The sequence below is a fragment of the Dipteris shenzhenensis genome, chromosome 11 (genome assembly GCF_047967505.1).
Source record: "Dipteris shenzhenensis isolate YYH24624 ecotype China chromosome 11, Dip_SZ_1.0, whole genome shotgun sequence".
Classification (NCBI taxonomy): Eukaryota; Viridiplantae; Streptophyta; class Polypodiopsida; order Gleicheniales; family Dipteridaceae; genus Dipteris; species Dipteris shenzhenensis.
The window spans coordinates 33,750,824-33,774,841 of record NC_141606.1 but is presented as its reverse complement, the minus strand read 5'-3'; the positions used below and the strand labels follow the sequence as shown (position 1 = coordinate 33,774,841).

General features: G+C 43.8%; 1 protein-coding gene and 1 long non-coding RNA gene across 3 annotated transcripts in view; one reads left to right on the top strand and one right to left on the bottom strand.

Moving 5' to 3' along the window:
- The window catches only part of LOC147896942 (uncharacterized), a 133,050-nt gene extending 117,475 nt beyond the window's left edge, over nucleotides 1-15,575 (bottom strand). For both annotated transcript variants that reach the window (XM_087381663.1, XM_087381664.1), the window contains exon 1: nucleotides 14,975-15,575. In XM_087381663.1, the coding sequence (XP_087237789.1) occupies nucleotides 14,975-15,249 (275 nt within the window). In that variant the 5' untranslated portion in view covers nucleotides 15,250-15,575. The remainder of the gene's footprint in view (nucleotides 1-14,974) is intronic.
- A 618-nt stretch (nucleotides 15,576-16,193) lies between these two features.
- LOC147896941 (uncharacterized) lies at nucleotides 16,194-18,207 on the top strand. Its single transcript, XR_015541810.1, has 3 exons — nucleotides 16,194-16,534; nucleotides 17,346-17,727; nucleotides 17,919-18,207. It is a non-coding gene; the product is annotated as an uncharacterized LOC147896941 (long non-coding RNA).
- The last annotated feature ends 5,811 nt before the right edge of the window (nucleotides 18,208-24,018 follow it).

Sequence of the window (24,018 nt, the reverse complement as noted above, 5' to 3'; positions counted from 1 at the left end):
AGTGGGTGGAATGATATCCCCGTGCCATAATAGCCTATGTCAGTCTTTGGAATGCAAAGGGAGCAGCTTAGACTTTTGAAAATTAATATGAAGACCAGCTGCCAAACCATAAACAGAGAGGGCTTGCATCAAGGCACCAAGATCATGGGGCGTATTCTTTGGGGTAAAGAAAGAATCATCAGCGTAAGCTTGAGCAACCATGCTGCGATTAGCATCCAATTCCAAGCCATGAAGTGATCCTGTAGCCACAAGATGATCAATATATTGCAGCATAGGATGAGTAGCAATGGCAAATAGTAAAGCACTGAGAGGGCATCCCTGGCGGACCGAACAACAAAGAGTCCACTCATCAGAGATATCCCTAGAAAGAATGCAAGCCGCATTGCTATCTCTGTAAAGCCAGTAAATAACCTGCTGCATTTTTGGTCCAAACCCCAAAGCTCGCATGGGCGGGATGCAACCCATCATGTAAATAACCTTTAATCCAATCAACCACCATTTTGGCAATGATCTTGCAAATGACTGGCATGAGTGTGACTGGCCTCCAATCACCAAGTGAATCACATAGCTGCTTCTTTAAAATCAGCTTGAGAAGAACCTTTTTCCATGACACAGGCATTTGCTGATTTTGCCATGCTGTATTTACCATTTGCAGCAAGGTGAATTTAAGAAGATCCAAGAATGCAAGAAAGAATTCAACAATGAGACCATCCCATCTTGGAGATTTCCATCTGCCACAGGATCTCAGTGCATCAGACAATTCCCTTTCAGTGAAGGGATGTTCAAGTTCCAAAGCCTGAGCATCGGACAAAATTGGATGAATATGCTGCAAAAGAAGCTGACGTGCAGACATGACCCGAGGAGAAAGAGTATACACATGCCCAAAATGAGTGGAGAAGTGCTGCACACATAAATCAGCAAGTTCTAAACGAGATGTTGACCAAGAATCATCAGGCATCCGGATCCAGACAGATATTGGTAGCCTGTCTTTTGTAGTGTAAACTCTTAAAAAATTGCTTGGAAGAGCAGCCTTTATCCAAAAAGCCTATTGTCTAGATCGGGTTTCCCATTTAGCAAGCTTTTTGCGATCATTGGATTGGAGAGAGAATTGAGCCTGACATAAGAGCATGCTTTCCTCTGAAGACAAAGGGCGAAGATGAGCAAGCTCAGTCAAACTCTAACAAGTAAATTTGGCATGTGCTACAGTCTCCCTTGTGGCTTGCATATAGGATTTGCCATAATCTCAAATGACTGCTTGCATCCGAGCAGCAAAAGCCTGCCAGGCATAATCCCAAACCAATGTGTATCTGAGGAGAGAGAGGCTGAATAGCATTAGAGACCAAGGCGTTAAAGTCAGCATGCTCCAGATAACTATTATTAATCAACAAAATCCTTCGGCAAGGCAATCTGTCAATGGGAAATTCATGTACGGAAAGCCTCAACCAAAGAGGAGCATGATCCGAATGTGTGAAAGCATGATCAACCCAAATTTGACTAGTAAAGGCATCACAATGCTGTGGATCAACTTGATACCATCTGTCCAAGCGTGCCCGATAAGAAGATTGAGCATTATGCTGAAAGGTATAGCCCAGAAGCATGGGCTGTAATTCCTTCCAGAGATCAACTAGGCGCAACTGAAGCAAAAAATCAAACCATGCCTGTGTTTCAGAAGCCAACATATGAGTGTGGCTTGAGGTGTTGTCACCCGATTGAGGGGCATTATTAAAGTCACCACAAATGAAGGGATGTTGTCGCCATGGATAAGTATGCATGGCAGCCCAGATCAAAGCATAAAAATCTGTAGCTAAGCGCATGACAGCGTCTGGATCTGACTGCAAAATTCTGTCTGAGTCAATAAGCTAAGAGACTCTCTCTACTATGTCTGGGGCCATGAGTAGAGAAGGACAGCTTATTGACTCTACCTCCCATCTGTATCCAAAAGGACTCTCGTGCATGAAAGGCAAACTCTACACTCTGATCCAACAAAATCTGCTGATGAACCCTTGTTGCACCAAGGCGCTCCTGAATCCAAACATCAAGTGGCCTCTTATGCTCTTCCCTTTGCAAACCTGCCAACTGCTGGCGCACATCAATCTTTTGCCTGAGAATCTCACGTCTCCTGGTACTAGCAACTAGATGATAAAAGTCGCTAATATCAGAGAAGGTTGCTGCCAAAAGTGAGGGCCGCCAGTAGCACTTGGATCTATCACGAGAAGATTGGGAGGCATAAACCGATGCAAATTCAAAAATTTTCCCTTGAACAAGGCATTGAACAATAATCCATCTACCATGGTGATCACTGAGAGCCACAATAGGTTGAAGGTCGTGCTTTACCAAAAAAGCTACACCAGAAAAGGAGTGCTCTCCAGCATAGAAGATATCATTACCAGCAAAATGGCCTATCTGACTTTGCCAAAGCCAAGGCGAACGCGTGAAACCCGTGCCGAAAAGCATACATATGCTGATTATGCTCTTGCAAAGCAACTATATCAGGCTGCAATTGCCTAATATACATCCAGACCTATTTCCATTTGCAACCATCACACATTCCCTGTACATTGAGAGTAACACACTTCAGATGATCAAGCATATTTACAGTTATGGGACAGGTATATATAGCAACTAATGGGCTGTCTACGTCTGCATTTCCACCTCAATGTCCGGGCCTCTGCCCTGGGATGAGGCATCATCTTGAGGAGAGGACAAAAGTGCAGCAACTTCTTCTTCAGGAAACAAGGTCTGATTTGAAGTCACAGCAGCCCAGGTCAAGCCAACACTAGAGTTTTTAGCAGGTGTTTTCCCATGAGAGGATACACCACTCCAAGTCTGAGAAGGCAAAGGTCGCCTGGGGGAGATCACTTTCCGAGGAGTTTGCCATCCATCAGTCTAATTTTTTTTCCCCTTCCCCTGAGGTGGAGAGGACAAAGGCATAGGAAAAGAAGCATTACCATTTGAGACAGCCGAGGCTTTGCCTTTGTCTTGAACAGAGAAAAACTGTTTGACCCCTTTGTTTGTGGACAAAAGTTGGAGCGACTCTGATTGATGAAGAGCTCCAGACACAAGGACTTGGACACCACAGACCAGTTGTACCCGTGGTCCACAAGAAATCTCATGGGTTGTCTCTATATTTAGGGGAGAGGGCTTCTATGTGGGTGTGCCCGCCCAAAGAGAGCCAAGGCACAAGCTAGGGTTAGAGGCTTAGTTAGTAGGCTTGGTATAGGTTAGTTCAGGGCTTGGTAAAGACCATATTTTGGGCCGATAACCAAGTCAGAGGCCGATTTGAGACCTAACTAGGGTTGGGTCAGTTGACCTGACCAAGTTGGGTTAACCTAACTAGACGTGATTGGGCTAACCTGACCAGACTTAGTCGGGTGAGTCGGCCAGGTCAGCAGACCTGGTCAGTCAGTTTCATTGTCAATTTCCCTCTATATGTAAGGCCATTAGGCCTTGGTCTTGTACACATTGTAGGCACAATTCCAGCTTGTAGGTGGTGTTCCTAGAGGTGTAGTTCAGCCTCAGTTACTAGTCAAACAGAGCACACTTCAGCCTTGGGGTTGTAATCATTCATCGGAGTTTTTCTCTGTAGTCACATGCAGAGGTTTTTCTGAATTCTCTTGCGCACTCTATTCTCTCTCTAGTCACAATTCGCTTGTCTCTCTCTATTCGCAGCTTTGCTCTCTATCTATTCGCAGCTTTGCTCTCTATCTATCCGTATATTCCACTGCTCCATCCACGACATGTAGACAAGTTCTGTTCAGAACCGTAGGACCAGTGGAGACACATGCAATTCTAGGCAGCGGCCTCACTCGGTTGTAGCTCCTAATATGTTAGGAGGGGGAGCTATTGGACTTGGAGTTTGCATGACACCTTTTGTGGAGGGCATGACAGAGAACCTATAGGGGGTCCAAGGAGCCCTAGAGAGAGATTGTTTGGCCTTCAGGGCTAGGACCAACTGGACCAAATCAGTTAGCTTTCTCACTGTGGCTAGGGAGGCTTAGGAGATCCCGGATTGGGGGGACTAAAAGATGCAAAGCAGGGCTCTTTTAGGCAAGTTGGTAATACGAGGTCTCACTCTAGGCTCGGATCCCTGAAAGCTCTTGTTCCAGCACGGACTTCTTAGGAACACACTTGCACTAGAGATAAGTGGCAAAAGTCCCATAGGTGGATCTTTTCAAAGGCTTCCCTCACTATCAAATGTGAGACCGAGAAATGTTTATCATGTATTCCTCCTCAAACAGCATGCCTTGAGCGAGACCTTGTTGCATCTTCTGCACACCCTTCAAGTAGACACTCTGTGGTGTCATGGCTGGGACATTTGCATAAGGAATAATACTTCTTGTTCAGACATTCTTGAAGCTTAGTGTCGGATGGTTGTGCAAAATACACACCGGGTTACCCCGTTCTTGGCTCTCTTTGTTTTCTTCCAAATCTTTCTTCAGCTAGGTTACCTTGTCTGTGCAGACTCTTTGTTGACGTAGCTCCTCAATTTAATTCTTAAGCTAGGAGATCTCATCACTAAAGTAGATGCTACTATAAAGGGTGCCCACCAAGAAGAAGTCTCTTGCTTGGAGCCTAGTCTAGTGTTCTCAGTTGGGGTTGCCATTTCTTAGAGCTACTGACGGATGCCTAAGAAAGAGTCTCCAAATATTTTTTAACTAATTGGAGGTGGAGCTCTCATGACCCACCCTTTGTATGAGAATTGTGGCTAGGTCAAGGGTAGCCGAGCTGTTGGAGACATCATAGCCAAATAGTGTGTTGATGCGATGTGTGAGGTTGTGTCACGGGGAGGCTAAGTTATGAACCGTGACTAACATTGGCTTAGGGGACTAGCCCAGGGGAAGCGACACTTCCCAGAGTCCCTAGGTGCACACACTAGGCCTACTTGCTAGGGGCAAAGCAAGGTTTTAGAGGGGTCATAAAGTTGGGCCCTAGGAAACCAATGTTTCATTGGTTAGAAGGGTTAGAACTTTATTGTGGGGGCAAACCAATGTTCCCTTGGTTTTGTGGGGTTAGATCATTAATGAGGGTGCCACGTAGCAGCCCCTCATGCACTACCTACCACCTCCCCTTTCCTTTCTCCTCTCCTCAACGTTACGGGATGCCCTCTTGCGTTTTTCTTGAAGGTCAAAGGTGGTATTTGGCTTGGCACATTTTCCAAAGCTCCCCGTTCCACGCATTTCTTGGGTCTCCATGCATTTCGAGGCAGTCCGTACAGCTGTACAGACTGCAAGCGCTACATTCAAGGCCCTCCGTACGGACTGAACGGGCCATTAAAGCTGCTGTACAGATCTGCTCCCTGTTGTACGGCCATTCAAGGCTGCTGTAAGGATATGTTCCACGCTGTACGGGGTCCTAAAGACTGTTGTACGGGCCTGGTTTGACGCTGGTTTTCTGTTTGCACACCTCCCGAGACAACTGCACTTACCTCGAGGCTGCTGCCCGCATCTGGAGGTGTTTTTTATTGCTGAATTTCTGCTGCTGCTGCACGGACACTAAAGGCTGCTGTACGGACAGCAGCAGCCAGCTTGGGCACATTCTTCAAAGGCTTGTTCACGCATTTCAAGGGCAGGCTGTGGGTTGCAGGTGGACCTTGCCATGGCAAACTAGCTCTTTCTCTCTTGCCCTGGCCTCTTCACCAGTGAGCCTTGCTCTTCTCACATTTCTCAGCTCCAGTTTCCTTTCTGTCTCTTCTCTTCCCTCTCCAAGCTGCTAATTCCTCCTGCTTCCTCTTGATTGCTGGATTTGCTGCCCCTAGAGGTGTTCTGAATTGGGTTGGAGCTCCTTAGAGGTAATCTGGAACCATGGAGAGCTGGATTGAAGTCATTTGAAGCTAATGGGTGTCAGAGGAGCAATGTGTGGATTTTCTTCTTGTATTGAGGTCACTTTTTCAGTTTGAGATCTGTGTTGATGCTTGGTCACCCTAAGAGTCTGGTCAGTGGGTTGTGAATTTTGTCAAACCTGTTGAGCAAGTTGGATGCTTGGAATGCTTGGACACCTTTATAGTTGGTCATGGACAATGGTGAATGCCTTAGCTTTGCCTTGGCACTTGGGCACTAGTGTGTGCACTAGGATAGAATGCAAGTTATAGCCAAGGTTTGGCTTGGTTAGTGGAATTGCCTGTGGGGCAGAGCACAAGTGAGCCCTTGTTGTATGTACACATTTCATTCCTAAAGAAATAAATAAATACTGGAAGGAGTGCCAAGTGTTTGGGGCTAGTGTGGTGTCTTGTACTTGGTTTCATTGAGCAGGGGCACTCTAGCCTCCATCCGGTTATTTCTCAAATTGTTTCTAAGTGGTATCGTTTAAAGTTAAGTGGTTGGAAATGATGCAATGTGGCTGTGAATAATGAATATGCAATGATAGTTATGGTCTACTACCCTTTAGGAAATTGAAGGCCGGTTACATATGCTGTACTAGAGATCTAGTACTAGTTCATGTGTGAGTCATTTGTCAGTGCCACGTGTCATTATGGGGCTTATTCCATATGCACTTGGTGAAAGTGTGTGAGTGTGTAGCCTATAAGGCTTGTACTTCACTTGTCTCATTTAGTGATGATGTATGAATGAAAGCCTTCATGGTTTCTACATTTGTATACCACTTCCTCACTCCCTAGCCTATCTCTCTGTCTCACTCACACCATGTTTCTAACATGGTATTAGAGCAGGTCAATCTGCCATAGCTATCCTGCCACGTCATCTCTACCCTAACCCTAACTCTAAGTTTGTCCTGCCACATCATCTCTTCCCTAACCCTAAAGCCTATGCAGCCGCCCCATTTTCATCTCAGTTGAAGCTTTCCCTCTGCTCATTTCTGCCTCCTTTCAGCTGCTCCTACCCGATTAGGGTTTCTACACAACCACCTTCATTGCTGCACTCTTTTCTGCCTCTCCTAGCAGCCCTTTTGTGTTCACTTATACCTAGATGAATCCAGGAACATTCCCAAACTCATCCTCTACTAAAAACACAACATAGTGCACTTTCAATCTCATGATAGTCACTCATAAGATTGAAAACCATAAACTCCAGCATAGCAGGGACTAGCTACTATGACATCCCCACTGACGTCATTAGCGCCCAACAGTGGGTGTAGACCATAGTATAAAAATATGCTGTCACAAATACAAATCCACACACCCACACATACTTGAGCATCCATTTATACAAAGTCTTCATACTGAGTTTCTGTCGGCACTCCGGAGGTGAAGGGCAGACTCAGCCATGACGAAGGCTAGCACTACAAGAGAAGGCCAATCAAAAAGTAGTCCAAAATCTCTTCATTCAAGGTACAACTGCTTGTGAAGTCTAAATGATTTCATTTTAGTCTCTCCCAAACAAGCATCTAAATCTATGCAGCCAACCGCCTCCATTTCTTGCTGGTCGGTACCCTGCAGCCACATGCGCCTGCACACAAGCTGATTTGGAGCCTTTCCATTGCCGTTTTTAGGGTTTCCAAGCCGCTGCAACAGAGCCAACCACCCATGGGGATTGATTGCAGATTTTCGTGACTTTTGGAGATTTTTTCGACCTATTTTGGAGCAGTTATTGCATTCTCGAGACATTCTAGGGTTGCTGCTGCAGAACCACCTTCAACAGAGCCATTTTCAGGGCTGTTCCTAGCCTCCAGCTCATCTAGAATAGCTGCGCGATTCCTGGACTGGTGACCTGCTGGTGCATTTTGGTACATCTACACCTCTACTACAGCATCTCGGGATACCTTGGAGCTGGTGTGCTGAAGCACTTCACACATTTCGAGATATATCATTGCCTTTGGTGCCCATCTAGCTACCTTCTTGAGGATTACAGCACCTTGAGCAGTCATCAAGCCCTATGCATCTCTTTGTTTGCATGTATTCTCTCTCCTCATTGGTAACATAGCAGGTCGATTACTTGAGCTCTGGTTTTGGCAAAGTATATTTTTGTCCTTACTTCCACTTAGTTTTAACTTTTCTCTTCAAGAAAGTGCTTGAGAGTTAATACCAAAGATAAAGGCTTAGTTATGAAATTGTCCCTTGATTTAAGACGGTAATTGACTAACGATTCTTAATAAACATTCAATAGAAAGATGCTTAATAAACATTCAATAGAGCAAATGATGAGCATATATAAATGTCCTATAGCACATGCAAAGACGACACGTGGAGCATGGACCATGTGCTATATACATATGCTATAGCAATTCCCTCAGAGTGACCACATGCAAAGATGACACGTGGAGCATGGAGTGCTCTTCCCTTGGCTCCATTCTTGCATCTCAGGGTATCTACTTCTAGTTATTTGACTTGAATTCACTCAGTTCTGCATTTTAGGGCATTTGGAGCACCACTAGACACCTATATCTGCCCAAGACCAGCCCATTCCTTTGATGGTCCTTCATCTCAACTTGCTGTCTGCCTTCATCAAGGTCTTTGTTAGCATGACTTCATTGTCTTTTAGTTCTTTGCTCGTGGAGAAGTTCAAGGGGGAAGGTTTTCCCACATGGCAAACCAAGATGCAGCTGCTCCTTATGCGTGAAGGCATTTGGGATGTTGAGGAGGACGACAACGTTGAATTGCTTGATCAACAACACCAAGAGCTTTGGAAGCAGCAGAATGCAAAGGCCATTGCCCTCATTGGTCTTTGCTTGGCCAACTCTCTTATCCATCATGTGGACTTCAAGTCAACAGCTAAGGAGATTTGGGATCGCCTTGAGGCATTGTTTGGTAATAAAATCACCAACTCTAAAGTCTTTTTGAAGCTCAAGTTTTATGATTTGAAAATGGAAGAGAGTGATGAGTTGAGTGATCATCTAGCAAGGTTTCAATCTCTTGTTCAACAACTTTCAACTTTGAAAGCCCACCTAATGATCAAGATAAGATGGTTGTAGTATGCATGGAATATTCTACTTTAAGCAAATTCTTGAAGTATTTCGCCTTGTCACTATCATGTTTCATGATATGGTGGCACTACTCATTGAGAAGGACCATCATAATAAGGAAGCCCCTCTTGCCTCTCCTAGTGATCATGCATTGGCTTCCACAAGCAAATGGAAGACCAACAAGAATATTATTTGCCGGTTTTGCAAGAGGAAAGGACATATGGAAGCTCATTGCTTCAAGAAGGAGGAACAGGAACAAGAGAAACACCATGCCAATCTCGCTGAAGAGCAAGCTAAACCTGAAGGGCCCCTTGAGGAGGTAAAAGCAACTACAGCAGAGGTTCACGGCCTCTCATTTGAGGAGCATAACGACTCAGATTCTTAGGATTTCTAGGCCCTATATGCTATGTGTGTTTATGTTGAGTCAATAAAAGTACTCTACCCTGGGTTGTCCCCAAAAAATGAATGTATTGTCTTTTACTTTGGTATGATGGTATTGATGCCTAGTTTAGAGTAAGGGGGGGTGACGAGTGATGGTTTTCCCTTGCCAGTTGCAAGCTGACTGAGAAGTCACTATCACACAGGCGGTGTTGGACAGTTGGACTTGCTCTTTGTAGTATTGCGGTGGAGAGGGGACCGGTCTATTCCGTGCGTGTTGGATCTCACACTCTTTGCTTTGAAGGGGGGTGTTGGAGATATCATAGCCAAAGAGTGTGTTGATGTGATGTGTGATGTGTTGTACTAGAGATCTAGGACTAGTTCATGTGTGAGTGCCACGTGTCACTCTGGGACTTATCCCCATATGCACTTGGTGCAAGTGTGTGAGTGTGTAGCCTATAAGGCTTGTACTTCACTTGTCTCATTTAGTGATGATGAATGAATGAAAGCCTTCATGGTTTCTACATTTGTGTACCACTTCTTGACTCCCTAGCCTATCTCTTTCTCTCACTCACACCCTATTTCTAACACGAGCAATAATAACTTTGGCTCGTGACCAGTTTTTCCACTATCTCAATCAGACCCATCTTAAGAGAGTTGAGTTCTTGTACAATGAGGTTGTAGAAGTTTTTGCCTCCAAATGTCCTCAAGAAAGCTTCCTCGAGTTCATTCCAAGTCGTGAAGTGATTGACCACAATCTGGCTATATCATTTATCCACGCCTTCTCCCAAAAAGGAGGGAAAGAAGACAGGATAAGTAAGCATGCAAGAACCTTAGAACATGATTCCCTTGCGGGGTAGATCTGCCCCACGGTAGAACCTGTGCAGCTATTGAAGCCTATAGGAAGGCAATGGTAGAGATGAGGAGTCTACCTCACAAGGAAAGCATGCGGTGCTGGTTTTGGTGCCTTGCCACAATGACATTGTGCTGTAGGTGTTGATAATATGCAGGAAGTTTTTGTACTTGGTTTTCCATTTCATTACAAATTCTTTTGGATGTATATCTGAGCATTATCTCTCTCAATCTGAAGTGTTTGCTCATACATCACCCACACAAATTGAGTGGGTTCTTGGAGTGACAATGTTGATTGCAGTTTATCTCTCTCTCTTTAAGCAGCATGGGAATTGGCCACAGCAAGGAACCCTCTTCTTTGACACAACACATGAGGAGCCCTAAATTTTGCCCCACTTGGTCACTAGGGTGTGTACAATACCCTGACAGATCACTAAGAGTCAATGAGAGGCATGAGTCTTCGTCCCATCTAAGGCCTCTATGCACCTAGATCTCCAAGCTTGTAATACCATAAGACTGACAATGATCTCCCAAGCCAGATTATACTTGAAGACTGAGGCCTGTGCAAAGAAACATGCATTGCATCTAAAGTGGTAAGCTGAGGGACACCACTAGAAATGAGAATGGCCCCATCCGTGTTTGCTCCCTCATAGACAATCTAAGGACTTGATCTCCACATCCTGCCATACAAATGTGCAATGCCCTACCAAATGACACCACAGAGAAGTCCAAAGACTTGCCTATCTGGTACGCGGGTCCACCCCAGAAGATTTGCTCATTATGGCATCCTAGAGGAGTGTTACCAGGTGAGGGCATTGACACTATACTATTTTGATGATGTGAAGCCCCGGGATTTCATAACAGGTAACTGGCGAGAACTATGGGATAAGAAATTGGAAGCCATTCGAACAACACACCTAATCATGCATCTGGTGTCTCCACAAGCCTTTATTTTTGAAAGGCGTCAGTGCCACTGGGTTACCAGAGAAATTGATGGATTTTATGATGAAGAGGTGGATTATTATGAGGCAAATGCAAGACAAGCTGAACAGCTTGAAGAAAGCACACACTAAGCTACAAGCACAGCACAAAGCACTGGGACTACTGAGAACCACACAGCTCACTGTGGACTTGCAGCAACAATTGATGGTCTAGCAAGAAGAACGGCTCAAGTCCCTTGCCGCTCCAACTGCCAAGCTTCAACAACTCCGAGCAAATAATGCAGCCCTCCATGGCAAAGTGGCCACACTAGAGCAGATTCAGGCCCTGCTGCACCAACTCGATAACCACAAGAGCATTAAAGTATAGGCCGCTCGTCACAAGGGTCCTGATGATGATGAAGGAGCAATTGGGTAAGAAAGCCCACTCACAGTCACACAGCCCCTTCTCACTGTTAGAAAATGGAAATCCCCCCGCAGGAGTGGAAGACTCATAGATGAGCCCAAAAATTACACGTGGAAGCATTTCACTACGGAATCAAACTTCTTAACTTGTGTGTACTTCACAATCAATGATGTGTGTGCAAGCCAGTAAATAGACTGTGAACCAAGACAAATATAGAAGCAACACTAATATATTTCCATCCGTCCACAAACTAGACACAATACAAAAGGAGATACGGAGTCCCACAAAACCGTGGTCCTCCAATCTTACCAAAAGGCCCTCTACTATCTGCCTAGCACCTATAGATCTCTGAGCCCGCATGCTCCTCTGAGTTTATGTAGACTCTCTGTCCAGTGAGCCCTTCCAGCTTGCTGTCAAGGTAGCCAGCCTACGTGGGCAGCAGCTCTAGCTTAGGCTGCAGCTTCTTCTAAGTCTCCTTCATTTCCTGGATATAGGCCAAGGTAGGTCCTTCTGCTGCTCCTATTTCCTGTATGAGGGCTGCTCCAAGTGATACCAATAAGGCCTCAAATGGCCCCTTTTATAGGGGCTGAACCCCCTGCCATAAAACCGACCAGCCATCCCCCTACTAGCCGACTGGATTTCTCCCTACCAGCTGACTGGATGGGGAGGCCTATAAATGTCCCACTAGACCTTCTTTTCTTGGATCTTGCTGGCCTAGCTGGCCACGTGGCATCCAGGCCCAGGCAGTTCCAGCCTTGTTTATCTGCCCCAAACCTGCCCATAGGCCTTCCAAAACAACATGAACTGCTGCGCCTTTCCTTCCTGCAGATTCCGCCTCTGTTCAGCCCTGGTTTCAGGCCTGTACAGCCATGTGTCACCTCCGTACTGATCTGTACACATGCTGACATCATCATTGTCCACACAGCCATCTCTTGCTGGTTTCGTGTGCAGTCCTGTCCTCTCCAAGCATGGACAGCCACTGGTACCTTCTCTGCCAGATCTGCCCTCCATGGTGGATCTCCTCTGCCAGGTACTTCCTCTCTCTATCTGCCGCTCACATGGCAGCCCATATGGTAGCCCCATGACCCATCCGATCATACTATGGTCCACCCCTTGATGCACTCCTCATTTGGGGGCTCCTTGAGGAATTGATTGACCGCATGTTCCTGGTAGGCTGTAATACTCCTTTGGATAGCATCAACTATCCATTGTCCTCCAAGGTCAAAATCTAAGTGAAGGGCTCCTAACCTCCTCTTGGTAGAGGGAGCCTGCAATCCTAACATCTTGCTATGGCAATCTCCTTGGTCGCTCCTCTAGGCAAAGAAGTATGGGGGGTTGCTTGGACATCGTTGTCTCTGCTAAAATCCCCATAGACCTGCCCTCTCCATGGCCAAGTCCTTAGGTAAAACTGGTCTAGTCTCTCCAAGAGGCCATTTTGTCTACAATAACTAAACATATCTCTTGCAGCTACATACCTACCAATCTTGAATTGAGCACCCTTCTACACATCCTACAAAGCGTAAGTCCTATTGAGACCATTTTCCTTTGTAAAGAGGATTGCCTTGGATAAACTTGGAGCTTCATGGCACAAATTGAGGTAGACACAAGACAATGGATGGTACCTCAACCAAAAGATATGCTTCATATTTGACTCCCACAAGGTCGAGACCAAGGACCATTTGATCTAGGCCCCTTCCTCTCTCTGTTTGACCTATACATTGACAAGCTTGAGACAATTATGCTGACACTGGGAGGAGATGGGTTCTCTCTAGTTGGCACGTTGATTTGGATATGGCTATATGCAGATGACATGGCACTTTTGTCTTCATTAGCAGAGGGTATCCAAAGACACCTTGATGCACTACAGTCCTTTTGTGAGTCCCATGATTTGAAGGTCAATCTTGGTTGAACCAAGGTCATGATCTTCAATACATCTCGAGCCGTTATGTACTGGGAGCAGTTCACGTGTGACGGGACGCCTCTTGAGATTGTTTCGTCATATACATACCTTGGGGTTATCTTCTCTGGACCTATCTTCACTATGAGACCCGCGATGCAGGCCCGCCTAAGCAGGGGATAAGCTTCATTGGCCAGATTAGAGAGGCAATGCTTCCGCTCACACTTTCAGGATCCGCGGATCAAGCGATTGCTGTTTGACTCCTTGGTCCGTCCAATGGGGATGTGCGGCAGCCCTTGTTGGGGGCCAAATCTGTCAGATATAGAGTGGGCTCGTGTGGAGCGGCTATAGGTTCTCATGCTATCGCGGATAATCCGCGGTAAGCCATCCATCCCTCACCAGATTATTGAGGTTGAGTTTGGGTCATCCCCACTACAGCTGGATGTGCAATATTTTCAGTTGTCACCTACCTTTACCGGGGCAGGGGGTATGGGGATTGCACTTCTAGGCGCATCAGATTACCGTGGCTAGCATTGTCCTCTTGTATGGCACTATCAGCAACAGTAGGTGACCAGAGATACACACATTTCAAACCTGGTTAGGACCGAGCGAGCTTCCAATAAAGCTCAGCTTCTACAGGGATCAATGTTTACATATCACAGAGGAGGGTTTCATTGACCCACCGGGATATACACAGATTCACTTACCCCACTAACTGAGGATCTCTATTGGGCAGTTTCGGATCTCTTCACATAGACTGCGTATCGAGAGTTGCAGGATGGAGGGTCTACCTTGAGAGAGGCACATATGCACATTATGTGACATACAGGAGGTCGAGTCGAAGGAGCATTTCATTATCAGGTGCCCAGTTTACTATGAGATCCAAGGACGCTTCTACTGCCTCTTCAAAGACAATTCTGGGGTGTTATCCCGATTTCTCTCCTATCCAGACCAGAGATGCTTGGCGGCTTTCATCCATGAGGCAGTCAGGCACCGCGAATGTCTACTTCGATCACGGAGACAGGAACAGACCTCCTCCTTGGTAGACCCTTCTCAGAGATCGATCATGGAGTTCTTCCAGTCATAGCATATGGACCCTCATACTACGAGGCCCTCATGACACAACCAGTGACACGATAGCTCAGACAGAGGGTTGACGCACAGATTACACTTGGGATATCCCCTCTCTGTTTAGAGTCCAGACTCGACTGACAGAGGTCACTGTAGCCCTTGTTAGGCGCAGAGAATGACAAGGAGCCGACAGAAGACCACACCCGCGATCAGCCAATAGCACTCTATCGCAGACTTCATGCTTCCGCTGTCTACACCACTTGGGAACCTGATGATGATGATGATGATATTGCTGTGTAGTCGATCACTCTGACATGACTATGTTGATGCTCGTTTAGTAGCTCCACCCTCACAGTTTGTATTAGGATTCTCACAGTCTCATATACACATCGGTCTTCCTCCGAAGACTTTAATAAACTCTCTCTCTCTCTCTCTCTCTCTCTTCAATAACTCGTCACATTTAATCAAAACTGGTCTTCCGACAGTGCATAATCCTGTTTGAACATTTCAGAAGTCATGCAATGACAATTACAAGATCAAAACGTTTTTACAAATAAGATAATAATTGGAAATCGTAACCTGGTTTCTACTCCAACAGATGATACATTTGGAGTCGATGTCAGCTGCAACCCTTCGGTTACAGCAACCACCTGATTTTGTGGGGACGCATTGGGATGGGTCTGGCACACGATTTGAGCCTGTTTCAATACCGTGTCAACGCAGTAACGCTTTGTTCGTGGATGAGTTCGCAGCCCACCAACTTTTAAGACATTAATGCGGGGGCAAAAGCCATGCATGTTTACGTTGTGTGAACGTGAGAGAACAGGATGTTTGGCAGTTGTTAAAGGAGCCATAACACCCTGTAAGACCTTGTATCCAACCCAGAATTCCGCTCCCTCGTCAGTATTCTATACTTTGAAGTTTCCGGAATGTCCAGTGAAATCAATCACAACATGCTATCTACTGATCACGTTCCACTGCGTGAGCTTCTGGCTCACACGGTCGCTATTCAATTAGACGCGAAACGTGTCAAGCAACATCTGTTGGGACACGTCGAATGCTCCACTCGATTGCAAACTGGCTGAGCTGATCACAGCTGACAGAGCGTCCAATACGTAGCCACGTCTCTAACGACGACACCACGATAAATGACATAAAATTTCCCCTCCATAAGATTGGTGGTAGAGAGAGGAAGTTGTGAAAATATCCACGTATTTTCAAATTTTTGGAAAACATATGCGCGAGAGGATATTGTGGGGTGCTCAGTTAGTGCAAGGAATGGAAGGAACACCTATGACTATTGCTTGGGACAACTCGACTTCTCAGTCGTTCTGCATGTAACTTCCCAATTAGTCCTTTCGCACATGGACTTATGGACTCGACGCCATGCAATTGGCGTTACACATAAGCCCTTGCTTACAACGACCTTCACACCTGCCCCCCCCAAAAGATCGGGGTCAGGGATGAAATGCTTCATTCTGACGACGTGAGCGATGGTGGACTTCGTACATGTTGGTTCACAAATTTCGTAAAACATTGTATGGGCCTGGCCACCGTTGGAGGAAAGACTTCGCTAAGTTCTTCTGTCGCACTGGATAATACACATATACTAAATCTCCTACCTGGTATTTCTGTTTCGTCTGGCCTTCATTGTAATTCTTTGCCTAGTGCATTTGAGCTATCTGTAGGTTCCAAAGGATTGCTAATAGGATGATTGGTTGCACAATCAATCGCATCTTTGTTTCATGATGGCAATGAAATTAGGGGGAGCTCTGACGGAAAGGTAGGGCAACGACCATACAAAGCTCGAAAGGGGCTAATCCATGTACAACTCTGCACGGTTGTCTAGTATGCATGCAAAACATACGACAAAATCTCATCCCAATTCTGGTGGAGCGGTCCACGTACATGGAAAGCATCCTCTTGATCATTTTTCTTAGACACTCTGTCAGGACCCATTTGTTTGTGGATGATAGGGGCTTGCGAAAGTGACTTGAATTCCCAGTGCTTTTGTCAAAATCTGCATTACTTTGGATTTGAGATTGGCTCCTTGATCAAAGAGAAGGGTGTCTGGGCAACCGTGGCATGGAATTATGTCATTGAGGAAAAAAAGCTAGATTGAATTGGCGGATGGATCAGGTAAAGCCTTCGCTTCACACCACTGAGTGAGGTACTCGTGAAAATAATGGTGTATATGTTTTCTTGCTTAGGTTCTGGAAATGGACCGATAAGGTCCCACGCCACTAGCTGAAAAGATCTTGAAACAGCTATGCTTTCCAACTTTCTGGGAGGCTTGTGTATTGGATCTTTGCATTGCTGACATCAGACACACTATTGCAGACGTCTGGAGATTGTGCTTCTCATGTTGGGCCAATAGAAACTCTGACGAAGAGCAGCCATGACTCGATGTAAACCTAGGTGACCAAACAATGGGTGTGCATGATAGTAATCAATGTAATGGTCAGCTAAGGACTTAGGGATACATAGACGAGGTTTTTCTTGCATGATAGAGTAATCAATGTGATGGTCAATGTAATGGTCAGCTAAGGAATTAGGGATACCCAGACGAGGTTTTTCTTGGGTTGATGGTCAGTTGTTTGACAGACAAAATAATGGCGCGAAGATGAGGGTCTTAGTTCTAGTTAGAGGGAAGGATTGTTAGATTGACGGTGTCGGACTGTGTGATTTTTGGTTTGTGCGTTTTGAATTTGGGGGTCACAAGATAATGCATCGACAATCACGTTATTTATTACTAGATAATAACGGAGAGAGAAAGTGTACTCCTATAATGCTAAAACCCACCTAAGTAACCTAGGGTTTGTGTGACACTTTTTGAGGAAAGGAATCATGGGCTTGTGATCGGTTTCTACTGTGACAGAACTTCCCTGTAGGTAAGGGTGTAATTTCGTGAATGACCAAACTATGGCTAACATCTCTCTTTCTGTTGTAGAGTCATTCTTTTCAGCCTTGGAAAGACTTTGGCTGACACAACACAAGGGGAACCAATCGTATGAATTGATGTCTCGCTGAAGGAGTACTGCACCTAGCCCATGCCCAGAGGCATCTGTTCGAAGTAAAAATGGTCGTGAGAAATCAGGGTGTCGAAAAGTGACAACAGCTGCCACCAACCATTTCAGTTCTGCATATGGCTGTTTGCAATTGTCGTCCCAATGAAATGGAGAATCATTTTGGAGCAAGATGCAGAAAGGGGCTGTAACATGAGCAAATTTTGGAATGAATTTAGTGGAGAACTGAATCATTCCCAGGAAGCGTTGCAGTTGCTTGAGCGAATTGGGCTAGGGGTAGTTGATGATTACGTCAACTTTGCTTAGGTTGATATCAATTCCAGCCTGAGAAACTTCAATTTGAGGGTTTCCCATTTGCATTTCTTTAATTGGAGCTTCAGATTGTATTTGTCGAGTTTCTGCGTGACCTTCTTGAGAACTTGCATGTGTTCTTCCCAAGTAGCTGTATGTATGAGAATGTCATGTATATACACTACTAACACCTTTTGCTCAATCAGGTCTCGAAAATCAGACTCACCATCCTCTGAAAAGTACTTTTGACGTCAGAGAGGCCAAAAGGCGTGATGATAAATACATAACGACCACGAGGTGTTCGAAATGCGAACTTGTGCGATCCTTGGATTCAAACAAATCTGCCAATATCCGGTTACCAAGTCCAAAGACATAAAATATGTTGAATTTTTTAGCTGATCTAGAAGATCTTCTACGTGGGGAAGAGGATATACATTTTGTTGAGTGTTCGAGTTGGGGGCTTGAAAGTCAATGCAAAATCGAAGGTCAGGAGAGGGTTTCTTACGAGATGCAGTTCAGATGCCCAAGAACTCTTCAACGGTCGAATCATGTATTTCTATAACATCTCAGTGATAGCTTTATTAATAGATTCATTTTCTTTTGGAGAACAAATCTCAATGTCATCTAGATGCGACGGTTGTTTCCTATGCAAATTGAATGGAAAATCGAAGCTATTGTGCATGAAGGTGTGCTTGGATCTGCAATGACATTCGAAAATGCTTCCAAAAGTGCTTTTATCTGCTTGGATTGGGTGAGTGCAGGAATGCTCTCGTGTGTTGGGGACACCATTTGCGACTGTCGAATATTTAAAGAAATTTGGACCACGGAATGGCTAAATAATCTTTCAAGTGAATACTTTGTGTTTCAAAATCTATCTACGCTTTGTGAATATCGAGCCAATCACAACCTATTGTGAGGGAAAGAGTTGCCTAGGTAAGATATAAAAATAATGTGTGTGTGTGTGTAGTCTCATTGAGGACGAAGGGTATGACTGTGACTATGTGAGTCTTCTTTTCTTGTAAATGATCACCAAAGTAAACTTCAATTCGAGGAGTTGATTATGTTTTGAAATTGTTTGTCTTTACGAATTTGAAATTGTTTGTCTTTACGAATTTGGAACTAATGGAGGAGAAAGAGATTCCAGAATTGAGGAGTGCTAAGGTCGGTGTACCTAAAACTTGTGTGATCATTGTGGTTACAAACTTGTGGTCGGGCTTGGTGGGATGAGGTTTCTGTGACTAAAATTTGCACATTTTGTATGGAGTTAGGCTTTCGATGAGGAGGTTTTCTGCAATGGTTAGTGACATGGCCATAGATATCACAATTGAAATGTCGAGATCTTCCTTGGCTATCTCGTGGAGGTAATTTTGTTGGAAATTATGGACATCGATGTCCATTGGAACACTGAGTTCGACTGGGGATTTGATTTGAGAATCGAGATTAGAACATGTGTGTTTGTTCTTAGAAGCAATATTCGCCTCGATGCATTGAGCAATATGTATTGCATCATGAAAAGTGTGAGGTCATTGGTCCATTGTCCGCCTAGATATATCATGTTGGAGACCCAGCCAAAGAAAAAATAGTTTCCTCCTCTTTCATAATTGGTTCAGCCCGTAACAATAGTTGATTGATTTTGATAGCAAATTGCACCATAGGCTCATTGAGTGAAAGCAAGGTAATGTGGAATGCTTTTTCCACTATATAGTGTAAAAATATAGCAAAATACATAGTACTTAGATGAAGAAAAAGCAAAAGTCGTCGTTATATTTTTCATTTGTTGCATGATTACGTGCGAAAGACTGACAAGACGTTTTGGGTAGTTCTAAGATTCCAAAAACAAATTTTGTTCCCTCCTGATCGTGTTGTGAACCATTCGAGCAAGCTGAAGAACTTCATATTCGCCGTCTGTGCTATTGCGCTATCGTCCATCTCGTGACTTCAGTTTCCCCACAAACGCGCTTGAACAGAGGGTAAAGTCTTGAGTTTCCCCACAGCTCGTGACTCAAACATGCCTGAACTAGAGGTTAAAGTCTTGATGGAAGCAGTTTCTGCTTATCACTTAATTTTGTTTATGAAGTTTGACTTGCAGATGTTGGCATAGACTAAATGAGGCCCGATTTCATTCAAGTTTAACACATCGTTTCTTGAATTGATAGCATTGATATAGCAGTTCATCGTGCTTGGAAGGAGGACGAAGTATGCCATTCGAGACCTTTCAGTAGATGGAGTGCTTGTATTGAAATGGTTACTAAGATTGCTAAAGATTTTGGGAGAGAGAGAGCAGGAAGAATGAGGAGATAGGGGAAAGCGACGGTTTGCATGAGTTTGTAATTGTTGTTGACTATTGCTGAGAATCCATTGGATCCTATTTTTCATTCGTTGCTTTTCTCGGTTGATCTTTTCTTGAGAGCTATAGAGCATGCAGGAAGTATGCTATTTGAGACCTTTCAGTAGATGGAGTGCTTGTATTGAAATGGTTACTAAGATTGCTAAAGATTTTGGGAGAGAAAGAGTAGGAAGAATGAGGAGATAGGGGAAGGTGACGGTTTGCGCGAGTTTGTAATTGTTGTTGACTATTGCTGAGACTCCATTGGATCCTATTTTTCCTTCGTTTCTTTCCTCAGTTGAGCATATCTTGAGTGCTATAGAGCATGCTAGGTTGGGTGCAGCTAAGGTTCAAAGTGGCTTCAAGAAGGTGACACACCGTCGGCATTCTTCGTTAGAGCAGTTAGAGAGAAAAGTATGCTGAGGGAAATCTAGTGTATGAGGTGTCAAAAATAGCTAAGATTTTCATGTAGCATTTATCTAGCATTGCGGGTACTAGGCCAATTGAAAGCACAAATTATAAGGTAAAGCTAGATGCATTAAGATGTCATTCTAAATATATTATTGGCTATTGATCATGTAGTGAAACGGTACAAAATTCGACAAGGCAACTCACACAAACGACACCCTCACCAGGAGGAGGAGCATCATTGCCGATGCACGCCTTACCAACCCCATGATGCAAAATCATATAAGCAAGGAGGGATGGGAGGTGGATTATACACACACCCAATCGCCACTTCATGCTACCAGTCTGGCACATGCAAAACTCCCAGTGAATCTCCAGACAAGCCTAGTCAATGATGGCCTCTGCACTCAAGCTTCCCTTCAAATGGCTCCAAAACGTAGTTTGCACCTTACAACTCCCTTGCCTTCTAAAACACAGGATTTGTCGCTTGAGCTCCTTTACAGAGCTTCTCTCCTAGACGACGAGATGGGTCGAAGCAAAAAGTCCAAGTGCGGGTCCTAGTACTAAAGAAATTTTGCCGGTACACACAGGAGTTTAATGAGGAGTATGGGCTTAGTATGGTTGGAATAGATCCAAGGGAGATACGAACAGGTTTGAAAGAAATCAGACTTGTAGACTGGGAGTCTATATTTGCATGTCCCAAACCGGTTTCTAGGCGGAAGAAAATAAAGTCATATCATGTACGTGATGAGTTTCCGAGAAGCTTGTGCAGCGTCACTATGAAGTCTATCAAGAGGAGCCCTGTCTAATTACAAAATCGGGCTATTTTTTGCAAAGTCCTTTGTCTTGGAGAACTGTAAGTCAGTGCAAAGAGTTGAGGACATGTAGCCTTTCACCATTGCATGGGCTCCATTTGCGGAGAGTGCAATGGAACATGCTGAGGTCACCTGTCGTTTCCACAACACCAATGAAAAACCTATTTTATATGAGCCCATAATTCCAAAAAAAAAAGGAAGATGGCATTGCTAGAATGACAAGTGCAGCTGAGATTAGGTTGGGACGTCTGAAGTCGGCGCTTGATGAGGGATGCCAGGTTCTTGAGGTTGCTAGCCGGGACTTATATAGAGTAGAAGGCAAGCGCACAGAGATGAACAAGATGGAAGTTGAACTGTCCAGTCTTTGGAGAGGATGCTGTGGTTGTTACAAATGTTCCAAAGATTGCATACCAAAGACAATGTACAGGAACTAGAGAAAAGGGTCGATGATGCCAAGGTGAGTCTCCCAAATGATTTTATTTTATTTTTGATTTGTGCTATATAGCACTTAATCTAATCTCTCAGACATTCTACTTGAGCTATATATCTCATACATTTTGCTATGTATAATATCTCTGATATATAACATGTAATCTATTCTTTTGAGCATTCTTAATGAGCTATATTATATAGCTCATACTATGTGCTATACATTATTTCTATCATATATTGCTTTATTTCATCTTTCAAGCATACTAAATGAGCTATATAGCTCATACTGTGTGCTATGTACTTTATCTCTAGTATATACATTCAGTCTATTCTCTCAACCTACTAAATAACTCCATAGGTCATGGTATGTGCTATGTACGTTATCCCTGCTCTATAACACTCAATCTATTCTTCCAAGCATACTGTATGAGCTATATAGCTCATACTATGTACTATGTACATTATCTTTGCTATATAATAAGCAGTCTATTCTTCCAAGCATACTGAATCAGCTATATAGCTCATGCTATGTGCTATGTACATTATCCCATGCTATATAGCACACAATCTATTCTTCCAAACATAATGTAGCTACATAGCTCATCCTGTGTGCTATGTACATTATCTATATGCTATATAGCACTCAATCTATTCTCTCAGCCTACCAATAGATAAGCTACATAGGTCATGCTATGTGCTATGTACATTATCCCTTCTCTATAGCATTCAATCTCTTCTTCCAAGCATACTGTATGAACTATATAGCTCATACTATGTACTATGTATATTGTCTTTGCTATACAGCTGCAAGCATTCTATTCTTCCAAGCATATTGAATGAGCTATATAGCTCATGCTATGTGCTATGTACATTATTTTATGCTATAGAGCATGCAATCTATTTTTACAAACATAATGTAGCTATATAACTCATACTGTGTGCTATGTACATTATCTATGCTATATAGCACTCAATCTATTCTTTCAAGCCTACTAAATGAGCTATATAGTGCATGTATTGTACATTATCTCTACTATATAGCTCATACTGTGTGCTATGTACATTATCTATGCTATATAGCATTCAATCTATTCTTTCAAGCCTATTGAATGAGCTATATAGCGCATGTGTTGTACATTATCTCTGCTATATAGAACTTAATCTAATATTTCAAGCATGCTGAATGAGCTATATAGCTCATGCTATGTGCTATGTACGTTATCCCATGCTATATAGTGCTCAATCTATTCTTCCAAACATAATGTAAGTGCTATATAGCTCATATTGTGTGCTATGTACATTATCTATGCTATATATCACTCATTCTATTATTTCAAGCCTACTAAATGAGCTATATAGATCGTGTGATGTACATTATCTCTGCTATATAGTACTTAATCTAATATTTCAAGCATGCAAAATAAGCTATATATTATAACACATATCATGTGCTTTTTGTATGCTACACAGCTCATTATTTTTTCTATGACGCACCTAAGTATCATTGCACAAGGTTGGTTAAAATACATATGTTTGGAGGTTTTGGAAAATTTTGATATTTTGTATATATTCACAAGTTTCAGTTTTAGAAATAGAGAGGATGATTGAGGAGGCATAGGCCCGCATAGATTTTTGCTTACAATTGAAGTCTAGGGCTGAGTCCAGACACCCCATTGTTCTTCGTCCACATCCATCGGTTGTTGATGGTGTGGGGGGTTTGCTTTTGAAGGTCGGTGACTACAGCCACTCAGCCTGTGGCTTCCTTTGGTACTCAGTCATTTGAGGGGTTTGGATTACAATGCAGTCACATGTACCACTTTATTTGCTTTGCTCATGTAGCAACAGAGATTGGTACGTGTGTACATAGTGCATGTAGGGAGACCATTTTTGAGAGATCCAAATCAATTCTTGGCATTCCAACTTCTTGTAGATTTGGTATGTTTTAAATTATATGTGGTGTTTTCATCATAGCAAGTTGGTTGTTAAATTATTGAATTTTCGTTATGTTCATGTGCATATGGTCGACTTGATTCTAAGTTTACTTCTCCTAATGGTGGCGAGCACGTGACGCCTATTACAAGTGTGTATTGCGATAATATCCTCAATTGTTCTTAGTGTCCATTTTTCTATGATAGTCCTTTCACTATTAATTTTGTAATGTAGGTGAAGGAGGATCTGTGGGTGGAGATGTAAGAACACTTAATGGCGTGTTTTTTTGCGGATGTGCATATCATTAGGAAAAAAATGGTGTATAATGCGTGATCGACCATGCAAATCATATCCGATGGTGACAATACTTTGCACGCACCTCAATGTAGTTAAAAC